Below are 24,747 nucleotides of genomic sequence, written 5' to 3'. Positions count from 1 at the left end.
CCATTAGCAATAGGGAAATATTTATATATGACTTACAGTCATCTACAACATGAGATGGTGAGTAGCTTAAGTCTTTTGCTTTGCAGATCTGAACTGTTATAAGAAAGTGAAAATTCCAGGAAGAAGGCCCCAAACAATGTTTATAAAGTAAGCAGTTTGACAGGCTAAAATCTGGAGTCATTAGATTTTAAGATTATTCTCTGGGAAGCTCTTCATAATAATCTACATTTAAAGTGCATCTTTTTCACAGGTAGGGGAGAAATGATGTGGGAGTAAGAAACTTATAAAAATATGTCATTTACTGCTTGGGGATAAACAGCTTACCAACCACAGTTATTTACCATAAAATATCAATATTCAAAATGCTTTACAGCCTACTTGCAATAAATTGGAAATCTGCATCGTAACTTTTAGAGCAGAAATATTGTTATTAATTATTCTCATTATTAAACCCGAAACAAATTATATTAAAATTAGAGTCACAAATGTATGCATAATCATGGCATATAAAATTATGCTTTTAGATGTTAACAGCAAATCAACAGTATGATAGTATCAAGAATACCTAAAACTAAAAAATTAAAAACAAAAGCAAATTTATGACAGATGTACTTACTATATCAAAAATTGTAAATGTAATAAAAAATTCAAGTTTGTGTATAAAGGAAACATTTAACCAACCACCCAAATCTATGGTTTGAACATAAACTCCATTGGTAAAGTGTATCTTTTCACAGCATAAGTGAAGCCATACATGTAAAATGCTACATAATAGGCATCTGCTCAAGACTCAGGTGACCAGGTTCCTATGCTGGTCCCTTCTCCCACTGCTGTATCCTTGGTGAAAGTTATTTCACTTCATTAATTTTCATGTTCTTCATCTATAAAATAATATATATACTTCTTTGGGTTGTGTTAAGAACTAAATGGAATAATGCTTCCAAAGTACTTAGCATAATATCCAACATAGAGTAATAACATTATCCCATTTATTAAGCCCTGACTATGTGCTACACAATGATCTACAAGTTTTACAATTATTAATTGATTTGATCCTCACAACAAAGGAGGTAAACGACTTGAAGCAAAAAGAAGTACCTTGTTCATTCAAGGTCACAAAATTACAGAAGCAGGATTTCAATCCAAGGAGTTTGACTCTAAGGCTTGTGCTCTTATCTATATTTAGGTATAAAATGGTAGTTATTCATATGATCCAGCAATTCCATTACTGGGTAAATATTCAAAAGAAAGGAAATCAATATGTCAAAGATACATTGGCACTTTCATATTTATTATAGCACTACTGACAATAGCCAAAATATGGAATCAACCTAAGTGCCCATCAGTGGATGAATGAATAAAGAAAATGAGATACGTATACATAATGGAATATTATTCAGCCATAAAAAGAATGCAATCTTGTCATTTATGACAACATGGATGAACCTGGAGGACATTACATTATGCTTAACTAAATAAGCCAAGCACAGAAAGATAAATGCCACATATTCTCAATTGTATGTGGAAGTTAAATAAGTTGGTCTTAGTAAGACAGAATCAGAGTAGAAAGTAGAAGAGAGGTAACTAGAGGTGGGGAAAGGAGGAAGAAGGATAAGAAGAGATTGGTTAACAGATAAAAAACTATAGATAGGTAGGAGGAATAAGTTCTTGTGCTCTCTAGTACTATAAGGTGACTACAATTAAAAACTATTTACTCGGTTAGGCATGGTGGCTCATGACTTAATCCCAGCACTTCGGAAGGCCAAGATGGGTTGATGACCTGAGGTTAGGAGTTCGAGAATAGCTTGTCGAACATGGTGAAACCCCAACTCTGCTAAAAATAGAAACATGAGTCAGGGGTAGTAGTGGGTGCCTGTATTCCCGGCCACTCAAGAGGCTGGGGCAGGAAAATTGCTTGAACTCAGGAGTTGGAGGTTGCAGTGAGCTGAGATCACATCACTGTACTCCAGCCTGTGTGACAGAGGAAGACATCGCCTCAAAAAACAAACAATGACAAAAACACACACAAAAACAATTTACTCTAGCTTTCAGAAGAGAGAATTTTGAATGTTCCCAACATTAAGAAATGACAGCGTAGTTGTATGAGGTGATGAGTATGCCAGTTACTCGGATTTGATCATTTATACATTCCATGCAGGTATTGAAGTATCACACTGTAATCCATAAACATGCAGTTACTATGAGTCAATTAAATTTCTGTAAGTGACAGTTATTTTAAAAAGACAAGACATGGGGGGACAGAAAGGGAAATGGAAGAGAGAAGAGACAAGAAAACACAGAAGCAGTTATTGAATAACTTTCCTATGCTGGAAATGATTCTGGGATTTTACATATGCTTTACAATGTAATCTTCCTAACAACCCTAAAAGGGAAGTGTAGTGGTGTTGGGAATCTGCAGTTCTAGAGACATAGGACACACAGAATGAAATGGAACAATTAATGACACTTCATTCCATCTAAACTTAGTCAATATAACGTCTCATCTTCACAAGCCCACATTTCTAAGTTAAAAAAAAGAGGGGGGAATTTTTATTGTTCATGAGTGTAGGGATGTGTACTGAAATAAAAAAAAAAATCCATGTTTAAATTGCTCAGCTGCAGACTGTGCACAAAGATCTTCAGGCAGATTTAGATTGCAATGCTGGGCTGCAGAAGTGGACAGCTAGGGTGATGGCGCTGTAGGACTTCATTCTGTATAGACACAACATCTGGAAACACCCCCTTCATTAAGCTGTGTAAATAACGAACTCAAATCCCCTCCACTTTCGGCCTTATCTTCTGATTTATTTATCTATAGAAGAATTTTTTAAAATATTCAACTTGTTTTTCCTCCTGGACAAAAGGGAGTGTAGAGGGAATGAAGGTTAGGGAGGCATGCTTATGCTCAAATAAGCTTTCCTTGGAAGCACTTCATGAAGCTGTGCACAGTCTCAGGCTGACTTTCCAGGATACAAGCGAACTGTGATGGCTTGTTTGATTCATTCCACATATGAGCATCTTTTTAATGTGGGCCAAGGCCTCCCACACCAATACAAACACTTATAAGAATTAATATGTCAACTGTCTTCTATATCAACCTCAAGGTGAGAATGCTGGCACTCACTTCCAGTTCACTCCAAAGGACCGTCAGAATGTGCTTGACTCAGTGGTTCAACTCATTCCTTATGCTCCGCACATGGCATCTAATTCCTATTCATTCAGCAACCATTATTTCGAGTTTATTAAGTGCCAGGTACAAAGGATCTAGTCAACCAAATTTTATAGCCCTAGCTGAAATCGAAGGACTAAAAGGTAGAAGGGGTATGGTAGTAGGCTAAGTGACAGTGAGAAAAGTGATTGCTGGTGGCTTAATACTGGAGAGCGACTGAAAGACAAAATGGGTTCCCAATTATATTACAATAAGGTATGCTTATGAAAATGTCCATATCTCATCAAGAGGGACTTAAATTATGCTATCCTTATTTAAGCAAAGAAGGATTTCTATTCTCAATATATTGACTGAAGAAAGTGGGAGGAAGAGTAAGTTCTTAGTAGTCTCGTCCCTAGTTAGCTATAAATTTTGCTTATGTGAGTTAATTCAACTTAAAAATGCTAAATGCTAATACAAGACATGACCAAATTCTGTGTACAAAAGCAGCATGAAAACATTTTTAATAATCAATGGAAATAATGTCTACCTTAGAAGACCATCTTCTGAATAAAATTATAGAAAGTATATAAATGAGATTTGAAAACTGTGACATGGTAAACAAATGTGAAGGGTTGTTTTTCTTATAAATTAGGGTGAATCTAAAGCAGAATAGAGCCAGCATGCATGAAACTTAGAGCTTAAGACTGCCTTTCCTTGGCTCTCTAACTTATTAACTGTGTATTAAAAATGAGTAATTCAGTTACTCTAATCTTCAATTTCATTTTTAAAAAGATACAGACCAGAAGACTTTTAATGTCTTTTTCAGCCACAAAATTGTATGATCAAAAAGGAAGAAATATTCTCACTTGCATGGTGTAGTACAGTAAGTGTGGCCAAAAAGCAACATTTTTTTTCCTTCAATGATTATGACAATATGTGGAGTCACAGAAACTAGTAACATTCAAAAGATGTCACTGTCTTGCCTCACTTTCATTAATTCACTGAAGAAAAAATTTTATCCTAACCAAATGAAAATGATTTTTAACACAGGCAATGTCTTCTGATTTTCTTTTAATTTAAAAAAGATAGGGAAAAACATCTAGAAACTATGAATTGATTATCAAAAAGCTAAACTCCAGAAAATGACTAAAATAGAAAGGGTGGGTTTGGGTGTATAAAAATACACATCTTTGGCTGGGCGCTATGGCTCACGCCTGTAAGCACTTGGAAAGATGAGGTGGGTGGATCACAAGGTCAGGAGTTCGAGACCAGCCTGGCCAGCAGAGTGAAACCCTGACTCTACTAAAAACAGGAAAAATTAGCTGGGCATGTTGGTGGGCGCCTGTTATCTCAGCTACTTAGAAGGCTGAGACAGGAGAACCGCTTGAACCTGGCAGGTGGAAGTTGCAGTGAGCTGAGATCGTGCCACTGCTCTCCAGCTGGGGCAACAGTGCAAGACACCATCAAAAAAAAAAAATCCTGAAATTAACTTTATACATATATTTTCTTTGTTGTGTTACTGAATGAGTATGTAATACAGGAATTCCTTTATTCAAACATATAAATGGCTAGGAAGTATTAGGATGGACAAGATAGTCTTAGTTCTCTTAAAATATACATTCTGTTATAGGAGTAAAATAATAAATGAGAAAAAAGTAAATATACAATCTTTCTAGTTTGTATTAAATTCAATAAAGTGAGCCAGGCACAGTGGCTCACACCTGTAATCCCACCACGTTGGGAGGCTGAGGTGGGTGGATCACATGAAGTCAGGAGTTTGAAACCAGTCTGGCCAACATGGTGAAATCCGACTCTATGAAAAATACAAAAAAATTAGCTGGGCATGGTGTTGTGTGCCTATAATCCCAGTTACTTTGGAGGCTGAGGCAGAATAGCTTGAACACGGGAGGCAGAGGCTGCAGTAAGCTGAGATTGTGCCACTGCACTCCACCCTGGGTGACAGGACAAGACTGTCTCAAAAAAAAATTCTGGTATACTGTTATGTAAAAAGCAGAGGGCTGAGGGAAGGTCAGCAGAGAGGAGAAATGATGGAAATTGCTCGTTATGTTAGACAGGGCGATATGGAAACGTTCTCTTAGGAGGTCATACCTAAATTAAGAACTGAGGATCATAAGAAGTCAGCTGCATGAAAGATCATGAGAAAAGCTTATCAGGCAGAGGGAACAAAAGTATCAAGATCCTGCTGCAAAAAATAGTTTGTCATTTTTGAGAAATTAAAATGAGACCATGGTAATGAATTTGAGATTTATTCTAAGTGCAGTAGAAGGCATAAAGCAGGAAAGCAGAATGATCTAATTTACATTTTTTAAAAGATTACTCTGGCAGTTTTATGATGAATGGTTAAGGAAAGGCTCGAGAAGATGCAGAGAGACCAGGTAGGAGTGGATGTTGTAGAAACAATACATCCTGATTTTAGCAAGGCATTAGCAAAGTTCTCACTACTTTAAAAACACGTGGGTGAAATTGGAGTTCAGTTATAGTACATTAGGCTAAATTGTAGCTGGTTGAACAAGAGTATCCAAATAATATTAAATTAAAGGTTTAAACTCATTTTAGTGGAAGTTCTCTAGTGACACGCTGCCCTGTCCTGGTCAACATGTTGTATCAATTATTTGAATGGAAACACACTTATCAAATTTTCTGCTGACACTAAACTAGGAGAACAATCAATATGTCAGATTGAAAAAAAGACTTAAAACAATGTCAAATATGATGGAACAAAGGGTCACTACTCAGAATATGAATTTATTAGGGATAAACATAATATTCTGAATTTAGGTTAATAAAACAATATGGTTGGGTGGCTCTGGATGAACAGATATTTATAAGAAATCCTTTCTCAGATTTTACATGACTATATGTTTAAAAGAAAGTTGCAATCTGGGTCTTATACTTAAAAACGAAGATTAAATAAATATTATTGTCAGCTGCATTAACTGAAAAATGTTCACATCATGAGATACTACTGTTTCCAGTGTTCCCTGCAAAAATTAAGACACATATGTGGAATTCTGTGCATTTCCATAGGCTAAAATTTAATAGATGAGTTAACATAACTGAGTGTGTTGTCAAGAAGATGACTGTGGATTAAGTAAATGGGGAAGAAAATAATTACAGGACAAGGGACATGATGATATCTTTACATATTTGAAGGTAATCAGTATCTTACAGTAAGAATTGGGAGTGTATGTGAGAGAAATTTAGATGTTTGGCTCAATTTTAAGAAAGAGATGTCAAGTTTGTTTTTGTATTTTTGAACAACTGGAGTAGTCTACTGTGGGTCAAGGTGCTTTGTGATGAATTGGGGAACTTTCTGTCACTAGCATGTTTCAAACCCTATGAGGATCAGCCAAGGATTTTGAGGGTGGCAGGAATGCCTACATCATACACGATACATATGCAAAGTGGATTCCACTTCCTGGTGGGTCCACAGGTCAACCCACCACAAACTGAGTGGTAGAGCTTTTTTTTTGGCTAAACTTTTCTACTTAAATGACTGTCCTGGAATATGATATTCTATCTTTCTGATATTTTGGTAGCAAAATGCCAGGTCTTTTACAAAAGGATAATCTTAAGAGCTGATAATTTGTTTTTTTTAAATATAAGCTAGGAATAAAAGTTTGGGTATAGTATTTCCATCTCCATTTTTTTTTTTTTGGTGCTAATGTGTTGAAAATTTTCTACACTATGACATCCAAAATTCAAAGAATTACAAGATTTATTAAACACTGAGATTTTCCCTTACTCTGAGAGTACATGATTCTATGGTTATTTCCAAAAGTTAATCCAGCAAGATTTGTTATTACTAAAAAATATAGATATAAGACTTGAATTAAACCAAAAGAAATAAATGCTTTGATTTACATTCACTCACATATATTATTCTCTTATTATTCTGCACACCTAAGAATATTTAAAAGACTATCTCAAGAGACATTCACAAACAAAATAATCCTGGAATCCTGCACATACATAATACTTACAAAATTCATTTCTCAAATAATAAAAATGCCACCAAATGGCAATAATAAATTAAGGATTGGATATTGGATATATTTGATATTGAGTTCCTGGAGAGGATTTTGCTAATGAGAATATTCTACAGTGTTACTGCCAGCAGACTTCATAATTATGAAACCTTTGACTAATGCCAAAATGCACTGCTATATGAGTTGAGATTTCATACAAGGAAATATATAATCACATGCAAATACATAAACCCTTAAAAATGTAGCTGAACATCAACCCTCAAAGGTGACTATACTCAAATGTATGCTAACTGCTCTTTTCTATGGATTTTATTTTCAAATTGTGGTTTCTAAGTTTCACTTTCATATATTCATGGACTTTTGTTAAATGGTAGTCTTAAGAGATGTTTATTTTTTAAATATTCTGAACCAGAAATAGCAAAGGTGGGTAACAATTTGTCCCCATTTTTTGCCATTATTGCAGTTGGTTTATAATTTTTCTACTCTGTGAAATAAGAAACAGTTAGAGAATTATAGGATTAATTGAGGTTTTTTTTTTTTTTTTTTTTTTTTTTTTCCAACTCTGACCTTTATGGTTAAAGTACTTCTCTTATTGACTACTAAATTACTGGCAGTTCAATTGCTATTTAAAATGTGTGTGTGTGTAAATCTGTTGTTTACATAAATTTATACATGTGTCAGTCTCAGTGTGTGAATTTATTTGTACATAAAACAAGCATCATATAGTCAAATTGCCATATAATCAAAGTATCTCAATCCTTATGAAAGTAGAAGAATACCTATTCTCACTTAGGTTTACAGTTTATCCTACAAATAAAATTATTTCTAAAATGTGAAAAAGAGTAAAGATCATCTAACAAATTTAAATCTAGTTTCTAAAATGAAACTGCTATAAAAGCTTTTTGGTATAATAGTACACAAACCCAAAGTAACATATGCAGCATTATATAATTGCTACTTACAAGCAAACTGAAGCTTTGCTTCCCTGCTAACAATTGTTCCAAACGAGTTTGTTGCTGTGCACTGGTACGTTCCAGCATCTTGGGTTTTATTGGGGTTATTGATCAACAAGCTGCCTTCAACAACACTGTAGCGGAAATCCATACCAATGTCAACATCTGTTCCATTTAACTTCCACCTATAGTATAAAAACGCCAGTAGATAAACTCTTGTCATATTAATCGATATTTCCGAATTGTCTAAAATATATAAAAACTATAAATAGCATAAAAAATCATTTGTGACTTTTTTAAAAAAGCACGATTAAAAAGTTAGAAATGCTCTACCCAGCAACAGTAGTATCTTAAGTGCCTATGGAAAGACCATGTCTTTTAAAGTAAACAATGATATTAAAATTTTAACAACTGTTTTTATCACTACTTACAATGCTACAAACGCTTCACTTTTTTTAGGTGGGGTGGGGGGGCACAGATTTCCATAGCACCTTGTATAACTTTCTTCAAATTGGGCTCCTCAATAAAAGTCCTTCTAGTTTGGAGTCATTCTTTAAATAGGTCTATACAGATGACAGCGTATACTATTTCCAGGTAGATTGCTGAATATCTGATGAAATTGCAGCAGAGTTGCTTCGATTTGGTCCTTAATATGACTGCAATGGTTGACTGCAAAGCAGAGGAACTCTAATGATCTTGAGCTGCCGTGTGGACCAAACCTGCCCTAAGTGTGGATCACTTTGAAGATCTTCACCATTGGTACACAAGCACCAATCAACCATCCCAGCAAACTGCAGATTGGGCCATTAGATAATCGAGGCAGAGAGGGTTTTTTGTTTTTTGTTTTTTTGTCCTTCTGCTTATTTATGTGGATCACCTATGTATGTGACTAGAGTACTTAGCCCAGTAAACTACATTTAGTGGGACTCACACATTTTAACAGCAAAGTTTTGGTAATAAGGTCTATGTTTTGTTTTTGTTTCATTTTACAACCAATGAAATTCCAAAGACTGACAGGTTATCTTGACCAAATCTCCTTTCAGAAGTAATTTAAATACTGAGGAATTTTTTGCAGTAATACAACTCAGTGACTATCTTATTTTTTTACTCCCATAATAGGAGAGTTTTTTTACTCCCATAGTAGGAGTTTGGGAATTACTAACAGTATCACAATAGCATTCACACCGGAATGTTAAAAATTAATGAAATACAGCAGCACAAAGAAAACTGATCCAAATCCATAATGGGAGTAAAGAATGAGAGCCATTAATCTTATCTTCCTTAAATAGTAAGAATTACCATTTAAATATTTGTGTGTGTGCACATGCACATTCATTGTGTATCATTTTACAACTTTCTGGGTACTATGGTTGTCTGTATATAATATAAAAGGATTTAAATTTAAAAAATGTAGTGAGTTGAAATTTCAAGATTTTGGAAGTCTGGCATCAACAGAGGCAAATATATAGAAGTGTAATCCATTCTTTATGTCAAGACCTCTGTCCCACTTCAAAGCTAATTTTCTTTTCTTTTCTTTTCTTTTTTTTTTTTTTTGAGATGGAGTCTCGCTCTGTCGCCAGGTTGGAGTGCAGTTGCGCGATCTCGGCTCACTGCAACTTCCGCCTCCCGGGTTCAAGCAATTCTTCTGCCTCAACCTCCCGTGTAGCTGGACTAGAGGCGTGCGCCACCACGCCCAGCTAATTTTTGTATTTTTTAGTAGAAACGGGGTTTCACCATGTTGGCCAGGATGGTCTTGATCTCTTGACCTCGTGACCCACCTGCCTCGGCCTCCCAAAGTGGTGGGATTACAGGCATGAGCTACTGCGCCCGGCCTCAAAGCCAATTTTCAATGACACCTCTTCCAATGAAGTCTTCCTTGGTATTTCTAGTCAAAATTAACCAAAGATGACTCAGTGTGGTGGCACATGCCTGTAATCTCAGCACTTTGGAAGACTAAAGCAGACAGGTCTCTTGAGCCCAAGAGTTTGAGACTAGCTTGGGCAACATGGCAGAACCCTGTCTTCACAAACAATACAAAATTTAGCCTGGTGTGGTGGTGCATGTCTGCTTGTAGTCCCAACTACCCGGGAAACTGAGGTGGGAGGATCACTTGAGACTGGGAGATTAAGGCTGCAGTGAGCCAAGACCACACCACTGCAACTGCACTACAGCTTGGACAACAGAGCGAGATCTCACCTCAAAACAAAAACAACAAAAATGAACCAAAAGCTTTGCCCAATCTTCTACAGAATTCTCCATGCTCCTTTACATAGGAATTCCGAGTTCGCTGTAGTTAATTTGCCTAAATCACCTTTGTATTCTCACTTTAGCCATCTAAAATCTAACATTCTCATTGTGCTCCATAACTGCCTGTTGAATTTAATTGACTAAATATTTTACTTATTTGCTAGATATTTTAGCTTTGAATCCACAATTTATGAAGCATTCCAGCACACTACCACACAGCAACATATGTTTATTCATGTCTTTGAAATGTAAAAATTTAGAAGCAAGAGAGGTAAGAAAGGCCAGGAACATGAAATAGAAATATAAGGTAACTTTATGTGTTTGCGTATAAGAAGATTGGGATTAGAAACTGACAATGTTTTAATCTCTACAGTAATTCTCTGTGCTCTGACACAGACAAGAAAGAAATAAGCAATAAAAACAGAAGAGCCAGGTTATATTCCAGCAGCTCTATACGCACATGAATCTTTAGAACTGACTGTCTGCCCAGATATTTTTTTTTTTTTGAGTCAGCTGATCACGTCTTGGCCATAACTCTTACTTCAAATGATAGTAGAGCAATTTAATATGACAAATCTAAGAACTCAAAGAGGAAATTGCAATATAATGTGAGCTGCAAGCAGAGTGTGGAATTTAGGAGTAGGACCATGCGAGTCTTTTTAGAAAAGTGGTTATGGGCATAATGAGAGCTCCTCTGTAGGTTTGTCTACACTAGTCATCTCAACCAAAATGCTGTGCAGAAAGTCCATTAATCTACTTTATCGCCTGCTTTTACATACAAATAGCAAAGGAAAAGGGATTATTTAGAAAATAAAGTGCTTTCTCTGAAATGCAGTTGAGTCTCTATTATGAAGCACTATACCAAGTTTTACTGCAGTGCAGTCACTGTTCATTCCAATTGAATGTGGATTGCACTGAATTTCTTATCTCATTGTTTACTGAAACACTCTTAAAAAATTCACAATTTATTTTCAATGTTTGAGGAATCTTTTAAGTGTTGGTAATATAAAGGCAATGCTCATTTGGAGCAAACAGATTTTCCCAAGGGACAAGAGAAATTTGTGAGTCTCATAACCTGATTTCTGAATCACTTAAGGAACCACGACTCTGCTCTCTCCAGAGAGTGGAGTTGTGCACAACCAGACACTGAAGCTCTGGAGGGTAAAATGTTGTGACTTTGCTGGGAAGGTATCTATAGGATTCGTGTAGCAAAATCCTGTTTCTTTGTTGATGGTTTCAACTTGGCACTAAGGGAAAGGAAGGACATTTATGACTTGGGATTTGTTTTCTGCAAAGCTCACAGCAAAAGTACTCCAACCAAGTAAGTGAACATTTCTTTAACTGGAAAGGGATGCTGAGTGCATTAAGTAATGTCACATGTCCTTAGGGAAGTTTAATACAAGGGAAGTTGGCACAAGTTAAAACTTCTTAAATTTTTTGGGTCTGGGTCAATCCTTTCAAAATTGAGGGTCAGGAAACAAAAGAGAACGCTCGGTTGAGGGAATAAACACAAAGAAGAGAGGTCAGTTGCAGTGTCTGAGGAGAAAACCTAGTGCTGAAAATCCCCATGGAGACTCGCTTTGGAATTTCTCCTACTTGTTCTTCCCCCTGAAAGTCAGCCTGAAGAATGAAAAAGTTCAGCCAGAAAGGTGTCTGAAAATACCTGATCTCTCCATTCTTCCTCTTGCGCTTTCTTTCAACAAGAGGAATTTTTTAGCTCCCAAGTACCCCTCTTATTGTTACAGAGAAACTGCCAAAGGTTTAAAGGCAAGAAGTACAGTGCAATAAATTGCTAGTGCATTTGATTAAAAAGTTTTGTTCTCAGTGTTTCTTGGCAATCTAAAAACATAATAGGTTTCTGTTTCACTGCTTGTTTTAAATAACAAGGCAAGCTCCTTTATCTAGAAACACAATGTTACAAAAGCAGTGTTAATTAAAGGTCACAGTTTGGGGAAAAACAAAGCAGCAACTTGCCAAATTCTGCTGCAAAATTTGTTTTCAGTTATGGCTAACATCTGAACTTACACTTGGCTATGTAAGGAAAACAGGGACCAGTTAACTCATCATTTATGTATCTAAGAGCATTTGCTTCCTGCATTCTTTACTGCATAAAGTATTTAAAAATCTTTGATTTAGCCTTGGGCTTAATATATTCTAGGGAATAACTATTCATTCTGGCTTGCTTAAGACATTGCTGGGTTTACACCTGCTGTCCTAGAATAATTATGAACAGCGGCCTTCCACTTTAAAAAGTGCCCTTAGATGATAAATTATATGTTCATCCTAATTATAAGGTCCATTAGAGAGTTATTGTTTTCTTACTTTCTGGAATGTACTTATTTTCCTTATCCATGTGATGAGAAACCATTCGCCCTCCAAATAGATGAAAATACCTCCTTTTCTATGAAGGCTTCAGTGACATTTGCCCTCCCCATTCTGAATTAGACTTTCTTTCCTCCAGGGCACCCTAGAAGTTGGTCATTTTTTACTTGCATTTACATCATAGTACTCCAACTACGTCCACATCTAGGCAGTCCTCAAATTAACAGTACTAGTAGAACATGTTGTAGAGTTGATTAACCTTTGAATACTCAGACCTAGCATGGTGCATTGCAGCTGCTTAATATAGAAGTTTAAATACTTTGTCTAGATGACATATTCTTCGGAACCCTAATATATGACCTAGTTCAAAGAAGAGCTACGAAGGTTGAATCTTGGATGGAATTTCTGTTATTTTTCTATCTCTGGTAATCTTTAAGCCAATCCCATGTGCCCTGGAATTCAGTTTGAAAAACACTGGTGAGGTATGAATGATGAATAATGAATATATTTGATAAATGAATGAATGGGAAAGTGAGCACATAAAGTAAATTCTAAAATAATATCCACTGTACGAATATTGCCATCCTTTAACTTGCACTGAATGTTCTTTACCCTCTGCCTATTTGAAAATTACTGATCTCAGTTCAAATCCCATTTCTCCCTACTTGATGACTGCAATCTCTCCTAAACTATAACATATATATTTCTTTGGTTTTTACACATAACATTAGCTATTGGTTGTTAGCCTCAAGTTTTCAATTATCAAATTTAAATAGAGGCATAATATTTATGAGATGTATGTAAGTTATAAAAAATCACAAGGCAATGAAAATCTGTGTTTAAAAGGGATATTATCACTTTAGAAGTCTGCTGTATCTACTTTGATTATAACCACCCCCTCTTAATGGTTAATTATAATCTTTAATTTTGGCTTTTCATTCCTGTGATATTCTTTGTAATTTTATCATGTATGTTATTATCCTTTGAAAGCTTTCAGAGTATAACACCCCAAAATATGCTGCTCTGGCATATTGACTTTTATTTATTTATTTTTTTAGAGACTGGATCTTGTGGTCTGTCACCCAAGATAGAACGTAGTGCAATCACAGCCCACTGCAGCCTAGAACTCCTGGACTCAAGCTATCTTCCCCCTTCAGCCTCCTAAGTAGCTACGACTACAGGTGTGCACCATCATGCCCGACTAATTTTTAAATTATTTTTGTAGAGATAGGGGGGTCTCACTATGTTGCCCAGATTGATCTCTAACTCCTGGCCTCAAGCCATTCTCCTCCCTCGGCCTCCCAAAGTGTTGGGATTACAGGTGTGAGCCACTGTGCTCAGACTATATTGACTAAAGGCACTTGGAAAACAGCAGGTACAAGACTGCCACTTTCACCTTCATTCTTTTTCTAAAAGGCAAGAAATGAAATCCCCATGCCAGAGACGCCCTTTCTATTTTAGAAGGAAAGTAACATTCTTATCATCAAGGACAGGAAGTTGAGATAGAGGAAACTTTGTCTAGACCTTGTTCAGATATTTTCTTCTAGCTCCCCACATAACTTAGTTATTTTCACAATTTATTACTCTTTGTCCAATTCAGTATATAAATGTGCAGTGAGAACTGCGTTTCTGGGTTTTCATTTTCTTATGATGGATTCCTTGCCACGTAAAACTTGTATTAAATAAATTAGTATGGTTTTATCCTTTCGATCTGCTCTATGTAAATTTAATTCTCAGGATCAGCTGAAAAATCCTAAGAGAGGAGAGGTAAAGTTTTGCTTCCTCTATATCTTGAACAATCACTCCATCTCAACCACTTTCAAACTTTATCATTATGAAATTATACATTATGTATATGGCTGTGAACTGGTTTACTCCAAATTATGTTGTTGAGATTCACCCATGTTGTTGCAGCTGTCACTCGTTCATTTTTACTACTGCAGGAGGTTACCTTGTATGAACATACCAGGTTATGTGTATTTGTGAATATGCTATGAACATTATTATGTACACTGGATCATAGAGTATATGCATCTTTAGCTTTACTAAGGAGTGCTTGTTTTTTTTTTTTTTGTTGTTGTTGTTGTTTGTTTTGTTTTTTTACAGTCTATTTTACCAATTTACATTGCTACCAGCAGTGTTCAATCAAGGGTTCTTTTTGCTCTACATCTTCATCAACAAACTGTCAGTCTTTTAAATTTGTGAATCTGGTAGTTTTGAAAGAGTATGTTGTTGCAGTTTTAATTATATATTTCTGTTCACTCATGATATTGGCAATCTTTTTATTTTTACTGAATTTTTGGTTTTCATTTTCTTAGAAGTACTTGTTGAAGTGTTTCGCTAATGTTTCAGCTGGGTTGTTTTCTACATTCAGTTTGTGAAAATTCTTTAAATGGTCTGGGTATTAATCCCTCCTCAATAACAAGTATATTTAAAAATCTTCTTCAAGTTTAAAGTTTGTAATTTTGCTTATTTCAGTATCTTCTACTGAACATAAGTAAATATTAATACAGTATTTTCTTTTATAAGTTGTACTTTTTCTGTCATATTTAGGAAATATCTTCCTTCTCCAAACTCATAAATATGTATACCTATTTGCTTTTAAAAGTATTGCAAATTTCCCAGTTAGGTCTTTTATACACTTGGAATTGATTTTTATATATGCTGTGCAGTTGGGGTCAAATTTTGTTTATTTAAACATATAGACAATCCATTGTCTAGTACATCTTTTAAAAATTTGATTCTAATGTCATGAATTTTAACTTTTCTTTTTTTAATCTTCACAAGATAGTATTCTTTTTATTGTTCTGTGCAATAAATTTTTTTGTGGAATTACTAACATTTACCATTTGCTTTACTTATCATTTACTCTTGTAGCTCACCTCGTCTATCTGGAATCATTTTTTTATGCTGCCTCAAGTACGTCTCTTAGTACTTGAGACGTACTTGAAGGTCTGCTGGAGTCAGACTTTGGTTGCTGTCTGCCTAAAAATGAATGTATTTTGTTTTCCTTTTAAAAAAGTATTTAGGCTATATCTATAAATTTGACAGTTTCTCTCAGTATACTGAAGATTCTTTCTTCTGTCTCCTGCTGTTTTGTTGCTATTGAGAAGTGAGCTGCCAGATCTCTTCGAATGTTATCTGTATTACAACTTTGGCTACTTTTATGATCATCTGTTTGACTTGGTGTTCTACTATTTCACTATTCTAGACGTGACTTCATTTTTATTTATACTGCTTGAAGTGCATGGGGCTTCCTGGAGCTATAGTTTGAAAGTTTTAATTAGTTTGGAACATTCTTAGCTTGCTCTTTACATAATGCTTGTGCCTCAGTCTTTCTTGTTGTTTCTTCTGGAATCCTGATTAGATATTTTTTCTCTTTCTTTTTAAAGTGCTCTTCTTCCCCTTGTCTCTTTCTGCTGCCTCTGGAGGATTTCTTCAGACCTATCTTGCAGCTTCCAGACTCTCTTTTCAGTTATATCTCATCTGCTACTCGAACCACTAGGGTTTAATGTTTGAAATACAAAATTACCTGTGCTTTACAGTCTCTTTGGAAGTCAAGCTTATTTCTTGTTCACATTTACTCTAAAGATGTAGCCCTCGTATCCCAGATTTAGTCTGGGAGATGTTCTCATGTTGGATTCTCCTGTGGGTTGTCTAGGCTTTGTCTTGTGATCTTTGTTCTTTTGAGGCCATGGAAACCAAAGCTCAATTCATATTTGAAGTTTATTAACATGAAAATTGCCTTTAATATTCAGCTTACTTCTTGGGTTCGAAAGCCACTTACTTTTGGACTTCTGACATTTCTCACTTTGCTGCCAGTATACTAATATAGTTTAAAATGTGGTTTTTTAGTTAAATATAAGTGGTAATGAATTGTTAATGTTTTCAACAAGGAAGTCAATCAGGATATTTAATTCCCAGTACTACAAAAAACAGAGGTTGGATACTTAACTTTTCATGAAACAATCATCTCCTTAGACTTTCAGAATATTCTCTAATGCCTGTCTAAAAGCTCTTTATGGGCTGGGCATGGTAGCTCATGCCTATAATCTCAGCACTTTGGGAGGCCAGGACAGGCAAATCACTTGAGGTCAGGAATTCAAGATCAGTTTGGCCAACATGGTGAAACCCCATCTCTACTGAAAATATCAAAATTAGCTGGCATGTGCCTATAATCTCAGATACTCTGGAGGCCAAGGTGCAAGAATCCTTTGAACTCAGGAGGCAGAGGTTGTAGTGAGCTGAGATTGAGCCACTGCACTCCAACCTGGGTGACAGAGGAGACCCTGTCTCAAAAAATAAAAATACAGCCCGGCGCAGTGGCTCGTGCTTATAATCCCAACACTTTGGGAGAGTGAGGCGAGTAAATCTCTTGAGGTCAGGAGACCAGCCTGGTGAACAGTAGCTGGGGATTACGAGCATGCACCACCATGTGCAGTTAATTTTTGTATTTTTAGTAGAGAAGGAATTTTGCCATAGAAGATGGCTGCACATGGTGGCCCATGCCTGTAATCCCAGCTACTCAGGAGGCTGAGGCAAGAGAATCACTTGAACCTGGGAGGTAGAGGTTGCAGTTAGCAGAGGTTGCACACTACACTGCTGGCTGGGCAACTGAAAGAGCAAGACTTCATCTCTAAATAAATAAATAAAGATTAATTAATTAATTAATTAATTAATGTTCTTTAGGTAGCCAGCACTGTATAAGTATTTGTTGATTTTAATAACAGAAACTATATGCATGGAAACACATGCTTTTAAATCAACAAACCTGATATGAGGTTTTGGATTTCCTTTAACTTCACAATTGAGCTTCACTTTTTTCTCCTCAGAATCCAAAGGGAACATTACAGGACTTGGTTCTTGAATAAAAATCGGGCCATGCAGTGTGGAATCATCTGAAACAAGAAGAGAAACCGTGCGAAATGAAGAATACCTTCCAAATAGGAACAACAACAGGAAACAACAACATAAAGAAAATAATAGAAATAAATTAACAAAAAATAGTGAGGCATAACAGGCTCTGTGTCAGCTTCTGGAAAAAAAAATCCCATTCAAAGTTAATCTATGGATTAGAATGAAGTGAAAATATGTGCTCTCTTATTTCACATCGGTCACATATTTTACAAATGACTTCCATGTACAGGCTGCTGGATGTCTCCCTTTCTCTCCTCTATGTATTGTTCTGCCTGTCTTTAGTCTGCCCCTTTACTTTGTATGTCCTGTATCCCTTTTGTGCTGCTGCATTGTGGATGGCTGTCTAGTGTCATAAAGCTAACATTTTTTTCTGTGCTGTAATGAGATGACATAATGAGAAAGAAGCAAAGATGGTATGGTAAATAAGTCAATAATGAGTAATAGCTCTGTGGTGTAACATACACCACAGTTTCTTAAAATGACTATGTAGGCAAATAGAGAAAAACCTACAGTCTTTATTCTGAAATTATCTGCAGTGAAGAACTAGGTTCTTTGTTTTCCCAATGTCTCATGAAGCCATATATGGTCTACCTTGCATAAATATCACATAGCTGGTACCACACATGACTCAGCAACACCCAAACTGGTCTATAACAGGTGCAGTGATTTGAGTCCACTGATTATGTGCTTGGATGGTGAAGCCATGTCAAACAGCCATGCATTTCTAAGTGCTTTCTCTCAACAAGAGAAACTGGATGCATGAGACTTACTTTGCCATGGAGCAGTAGCAAAGTTCAAAGACAAGAATGATCCACAAACCATATCTTAAGTGGCAGTGTAGAGTACATATGCTTCTAGACTACAGTGTAATACCATATTGTTCAAAATGCACCTCACCACTTATGCCCATGAAAGTGATTTTCATTTTTCAAAGTCAAGTTCAAATTCTTTTTCCTAGAAGACTCTTCTAGACCCTCACCTTTTTCCTTTAACCTCTTAATTTAAAAATTATATTTCCCAAAACATTTATCTTTTTGTACTAAGTGCATTTGATAGAAAGTACACTTTCTTTTCCCTTGTCTAGATTATAAGCTCTTTGACAGCTTGCTGTATTATACCTATTTTTTGTATCTCTTGTGGTACCAAGTACAGTGGTATATATACACACAGGGTAATCAATAAGAATTTGTTTTATTTAAAAGTATTTTTTTCAATTTTTAATGTATTCAATTAGCTTACTTAGGTACCGCTTGATGAGTTGTGAGGTAGAATCACCAGAGGCTATGATGTAAAGTTACATTAAATATCACTCAGCAGCTGACAGTCCACATCAACTTATATGTGATTATTTTGAAGGGCAAAAATTGCAACTGCTATCCTGGAAAACCTTGATAACCAGATTTTTGTTGATAGGTGACAGGATGAGACTGAATTCATTCAGGTGCATCAGTACAGAGAAAAAAGAATAAAGCTAGTTTGGGGATCTAGGTGAAGCCTGGCAAAATAATTTCTAAGGCATTTAACTCAGACATAAAGAAAAAAAAAAAAAAACCTTCATGCTAAGGTTGAAATACAAGAAAACTAAGAAGACAAAATGACCAAACAGAATTCTGTCTTATTATAGGGGAATGAAGACAGCCCATGCTCTTGTTGCAAGAAAGAGAAGGATGAGGATTCAGAAAGACCACGGACTGAGTTTCAATGCCTTGCGTCAAATACTAACTCCAGGACCTCTGGAAAATCACCTAGTCTTTGTATGTCTCAAATGTGTCATCTAAAAATCAGTAAGATTGGACTAGGCCAGTGATTCTATATGAGATTAAAATGGGAAAACAAGCTGGGCACAGTGGCTCATGCCTCTAATCCCAGCACTCTGAGAGGCTGAGGCATGGAGGACTGCTTGAACCCAGGGGTTCAAGACAAACCTGGGCAACACAGGGAAACCCCATGTCTACCAAAAATTTAAAAAATTAGCCAGGCTTGGTTGGGTGCCTATAGTCCCAGCTACTCAGGAGGCTGAGGTGGGAGGATAGCTTGAGCCTGGGAAATCAAGGCTGTAGTTAGTCATGATCATTGCCACCACACTCCAGCCTGGATGACAGAGCAAGACACTATCTCTAACGAAAACAAAATAAAGCAATAACAAAGAAAAAGAAAACAGCCAGGAATATTTTCCCATAAACATGCATGTACTTACACATATAATTTGCATTCAAAGATGTCATGAAATATATTACCACTACTACTGTCTCTCCTTATTCCATGCACAAAATACCACCACATCAATAAGAAGTTTAAGAAACCAAAAAAAAAAAAAAAATTTATGAAAGCACACAAAATAAAATCATTAAAAAAAGTAAACAGACAAGTACTTTTTAAAAAAAATACTTGTGTTTAAAGTTGGATATTTCAAAATCCAGACAGTTTAATTTCAGATTTTTAATAATTACACAGATATTTTCAAAACAAATTTAGGTATTGATCAAATCTTAGCTCATTTCAATGGTAAAGAATTAAGTGAATTTTGGGCACATCGAGGTAAATAAAAAATGTTATTCATCAAGATCATTCGCATAGAAGCAAGTTTGGTGGTTTTTCTCTAAGAGAGAAATATTTCCATTGTTTTCCCAATTCCAAAATTATGTGTGTGTGTATATAATATCAATCATCTCAATTCATTGGTGTTCCCTGATTTGAATTTCATACAGAAATATAGACTCTATTACTAGTAATTCCAAATAAGAATAAAACATAATAATGATTACTCAGGATGCAGCTGAGAGGCTGTGGAATAACATCTGTACTATTTCTCAATGTAGCCATGCCATATTTAAATAACAAAAAGATACTTTTTCTGTGTATTTTGTAAAAAGAATTGATAATAATGAAGTTTTGCATTCACTATAAATAATGCTCTCCATCTAAAGTTTTTATTTTCTCCTAGTTAACCAAGCTCACTGCCTGAAAATTAACATTAGCATAAAGGGAACAATATTTCAGTTCTCATCGAAGGAAATCCACAGGCTTTTGTGCATGAGCTATTTGAGTTCACAAAGATGAAGGAAGAGATTTTAGAAAGCTTAGCTAACCAGGTCGGTATTAAGAAAAAAACAAAACAAAACAAAACAAAAACAAAAAAAAACCCAGATATCCTAGCTTTTAAACCTTTGGACTAGGGTTAACAATGTTTTTGAGAAAAAAGAGCTGCTTTATTTCACCAAAACCTTGAGGTGCCTGGGTGAGACAAAGAGTCCCGAGAGAGGCGTTGTGAGATGAAACGGGGAGAGGCATCCCTAAGTTTGTTCTGTCTCTGTGTAGTTGCCACAAAGTGACTTTCAAGTGTCTCGAAGGCACACACAAAAGACTGTGCATTTACCATTTTCAAAGCCTAGAAGATAAAGTTCATCCTTTTCTTTGTCACAGTAAGTTGTTCTATGTAACCAGAAGAGTGGCTGTGATTTTCAGTCAAAAGAGGTAAAGGAGCATCTCAGCAAATGACAGAGGACAGGATATAACAATACAATGTGTCTCAGAGTTAGACTGTAGACCACCTGCATTATTATCATGCCATGCTTGTTTTATTAAATCTCAGTTCAGACTGACTACACCAGAAGAATCTGGGGTCCATTAATCTGCCCTTTAACCTAGCTCTCTGGGTGATTCTTTTGCACACTGAAGTTTGAGAACTACTAACACAGATCCTTCTATTCCTAGCTTTCCATTTCCTAAGAACAGAACATCAGCCAGCAGCAGTTTTAGACCCACTCCTAGACATTTTTTGTTGGGCAAAATCTAACCAGCAAATCTTTGCTTGATAACATTTAGAAAGGTAATTTTAGCGCATGCCTGCCTGGACTAATAGTTGAGAAAGAAGCATCGAGGACAGAAAGCTATAAAACTAACTCACATGAATGTGTCAAGGTCTAGGACTGATGCACAAACTAATCCTTTCTTCTTATTATTATTTTTTTAAGCAGGGTCTCACTCTGTCACCCAGGCTAGAGTGCAGTGGCACCATCTCAGCTCACCACAACCTCCACCTCCTGGATTCAAGCAATTCTCCTGCATCAGCCTCGGCCTCCCAAAGTGCTAGGATTACAGGTGTGAGCCACCACACCTGGCCAACTAACCCTTTCTTAGAACACCTGTAGTTGAACTCCAGAAGCTAATTGTGAGATATCCCACCCTCCCCAACAAGTACTGCACAGAACTGACAAAGAGCAGGCATCCTTAGAGATCACAACAGTCCACTGACCTGTAAAGTTTATCTTCACTTGATACACACAGCACATGCTGTGTGTATTCTTAACTACTATGATTTATTTATTTATTTATATTTATATATTTTTTATTGCACTTTAGGTTCTGGGGTACATGTGCAAAACATGCAGGATTGTTGCATAGGTACATACATGGCAATGCAGTTTGCTGTCTCCATCCCCCCGTCACCTATATTTGGCATTTCTCCTCCTTATCCCTCCCCAGCCTCCCTACCCCTATGCTGTCCCTCCTTTTTCCCCCGCAACAGACCCCAGTGTGTGATGCTCCCCTCCTGGTGCCCATGAATTCTCATTGTTCAACACCCGCCTATGAGTGAGAACATGTAGTGTTTGGTTTTCTGTTCTTGTGTCAGTTTGATGAGAATTATGGTTTCCAGATTCATCCATGTCCCTACAAAGGACACAAATTTATCCTTTTTAATGGTTGCATAGTATTCCATGGTGACATGTGCCACATTTTCCCTGTCCAGTCTATCATTGATGGGCATTTGGGTTGGTTCCAGGTCTTCGCTATTGTAAACAGTGCTGCTATGAACATACGTGTGCATGTATCTTTATAATAGAATGATTTATAATCCTTTGGATATATACCTAGTAATGGGATTGCTGGGTCAAATGGAATTTCTATTTCTAGGTCCTTGAGGAATCACCAGTGTCTTCCACAATGGCTGAACTAATTTATACTCCCACCAACCGTGTAAAAGTGTTCCTATTTTTCCACATCATCTCCAGCATCTGTTGTCTCCAGATTTTTTAATGATCATCATTCTAACTGGTGTGAGATGGTATCTCAATGTGGTTTTGATTTGCATTTCTCTAATGACCAGTAATGATGAGCTTTTTTTATATGGTTCTTAGATACATAAATGTCTTCTTTTTAAAAGTGTCTGTTCATGTTCTTCACCCACTTTTGAATAGGTTTGTTTGTTTCTTGTAAATCTGTTTTAGTTCTTTGTAGATTCTGGATAATAGCCCTTTATAGATTCTGGATAATAGCCCTTTGTTGGATGGGTAGAGTGCAAAAAATTTTTCCCATTCTGTTAGTTGCTGATTCATTCTAATGATGAATGATCTTGTTTCTTTTGCTGTACAGAAGTTCTGGAATTTAATTAGATCCCATTTGTATATTTTTGGCTTTTGTTGAATGCTTTTGGTGTTTTAGTCATGAAGTCCTTGCCTATGCCTATGTCCTGAATAGTTTTGCCTAGGTTTTCTTCTAGGGTTTTTATGGTGTTAGGCCTTATGTTTAAGTCTTTAATCCATCTGGAGTTAACTTTAGTGTTAGGTCTCAGAAAGGTGTCCAGTTTCTGCTTCCTGCACATGGCTGGCCAGTTTTCCCACCACCATTTATTAAACAGGGAGTCCTTTCCCCATTGCTTGTTTTTGTCAGGTTTGTTAAAGATCAGATGGTTGTAGGTGTGGCATTGCCTCTGAGGCCTCTGTTCTGTTCCATTGGTCTATATCTCTGTTTTGGTACTAGTACCATGCTGTTTTGATTACTGTAGCCTGTAGTATAGTTTAAAGTCAAGTAGTGTGATGTCTCCAGCTTTGTTCTTTTTGCTTAGAATTGTCTTGGCTATGCAGGCTCTCTTTTGGTTCCATGTAAAGTTTAAGGTGTCTTTTTCCAGCTCTGTGAGGAGGGTCATAGATAGCTTGATGGGGATGGCATTGAATCTATGAATTACTTTGGGCAGTATGGCCACTTTCACAATATTAATTCTTCCTAAATATGAGCATGGAATGTTTTTCCACCTGTTTGTGTCCTCTCTTATTTCGTTGAGCAGTGACTTGTAGTTCTCCTTGAAGAGGTCCTTTACATCCTTTGTTAGTTGTATTCCTAGGTATTTTATTCTCTTTGTAGCAATTGTGAATGGCAGTTCGTTCTTAATTTGGTTCTCTTTAAGTCTGTTATTGGTGTATAGGAATGCTTGTGATGTCTGCACATTGATTTTGTATCCTGAGACTTTGCTGAAGTTGCTTATCAGTTTAAGGAGATTTTAGGTTGAGACAATGGGGTCTTCTAAATATACAATCATGTCATCTGCAAATAGAGACAATTTGACTTCCTCCTTTCCTAATTGAATATCCTTTATTTCTTTTTCTTGCCTGATTGCTCTGGCTCGAACGTCCAATACTATATTGAATAGGAGTGGTGAGAGATGGCATCCTTGTCTAGTGCCAGATTTCAAAGGGAATGCTTCCAGTTTTTGCTAATTCAGTATGATACTGGCTGTGGGCTTGTCATAAATAGCTTTTATTATTTTGAGATACGGTCCCTCCTTACCTAGTTTATTGACAGTTTTTATCAAAAAGGGCTGTTGAATTTTGTCGAAGGCCTCTCTACATCTATTGAGATAATCATATGGTTTTTGTCTTTGGTTTTGTTTATGTGGTGGATTACGTTTATAGACTTGCGTATGTTGAACCAGCCTTGCATCCCCGGGATGAAGCCTACTTGCTCGTGATGGACAAGCTTTTTGATGTGCTGTTGCAATTGGTTTGCCAGTATTTTATTGAAGATTTTTGCATCTATGTTCATCATGGATATTAGCCTGAAGTTTTCTTTTTTTGTTGCATCTCTGCTGGGTTTTGGTATCAGGACAATGTTAGTCTCATAAAATATTTTGGGAATGATTGCCTCTTTTTGGATTGTTTGCAATGGTTTCAGAAAGAATAGTACCAACTCCTCTTTGTATGTCTGGTAGAATTCAGCTGTGAACCCATCTGGACCTGGGCTTTTATTGGTTGGTAGACTATTAATTGCTGCCTCAACTTCAGCCATTGTTATTGGTCTATTCAGGGTTTCAACTTCTTCCTGGTTTAGGCTTGGGAGGGTGAGAGTGTCCAGGAATTTATCCATTTCTTCC

General features: G+C 36.3%; 1 protein-coding gene across 5 annotated transcripts in view; it reads right to left on the bottom strand.

The window, feature by feature from the left end:
• The window catches only part of CNTN4 (contactin 4), a 969,481-nt gene that overhangs the window by 317,616 nt on the left and 627,118 nt on the right, over positions 1 to 24,747 (bottom strand). For all 5 annotated transcript variants that reach the window (XM_032289676.1, XM_032289672.1, XM_032289675.1 and 2 more), the window contains 2 exons: positions 17,455 to 17,581; positions 8,124 to 8,299 (listed from right to left, as the gene is read on the bottom strand). In XM_032289676.1, coding sequence (XP_032145567.1) covers positions 8,124 to 8,299; positions 17,455 to 17,581 — 303 coding nt within the window. The remainder of the gene's footprint in view (positions 1 to 8,123; positions 8,300 to 17,454; positions 17,582 to 24,747) is intronic.

Source organism: Sapajus apella, unplaced genomic scaffold, assembly GCF_009761245.1.
Source record: "Sapajus apella isolate SASKATOON/1434 unplaced genomic scaffold, GSC_monkey_1.0 scaffold23, whole genome shotgun sequence".
In the NCBI taxonomy this organism is placed as follows: domain Eukaryota; kingdom Metazoa; phylum Chordata; class Mammalia; order Primates; family Cebidae; genus Sapajus; species Sapajus apella.
This window is presented reverse-complemented; position numbering and strand designations above follow the sequence as displayed.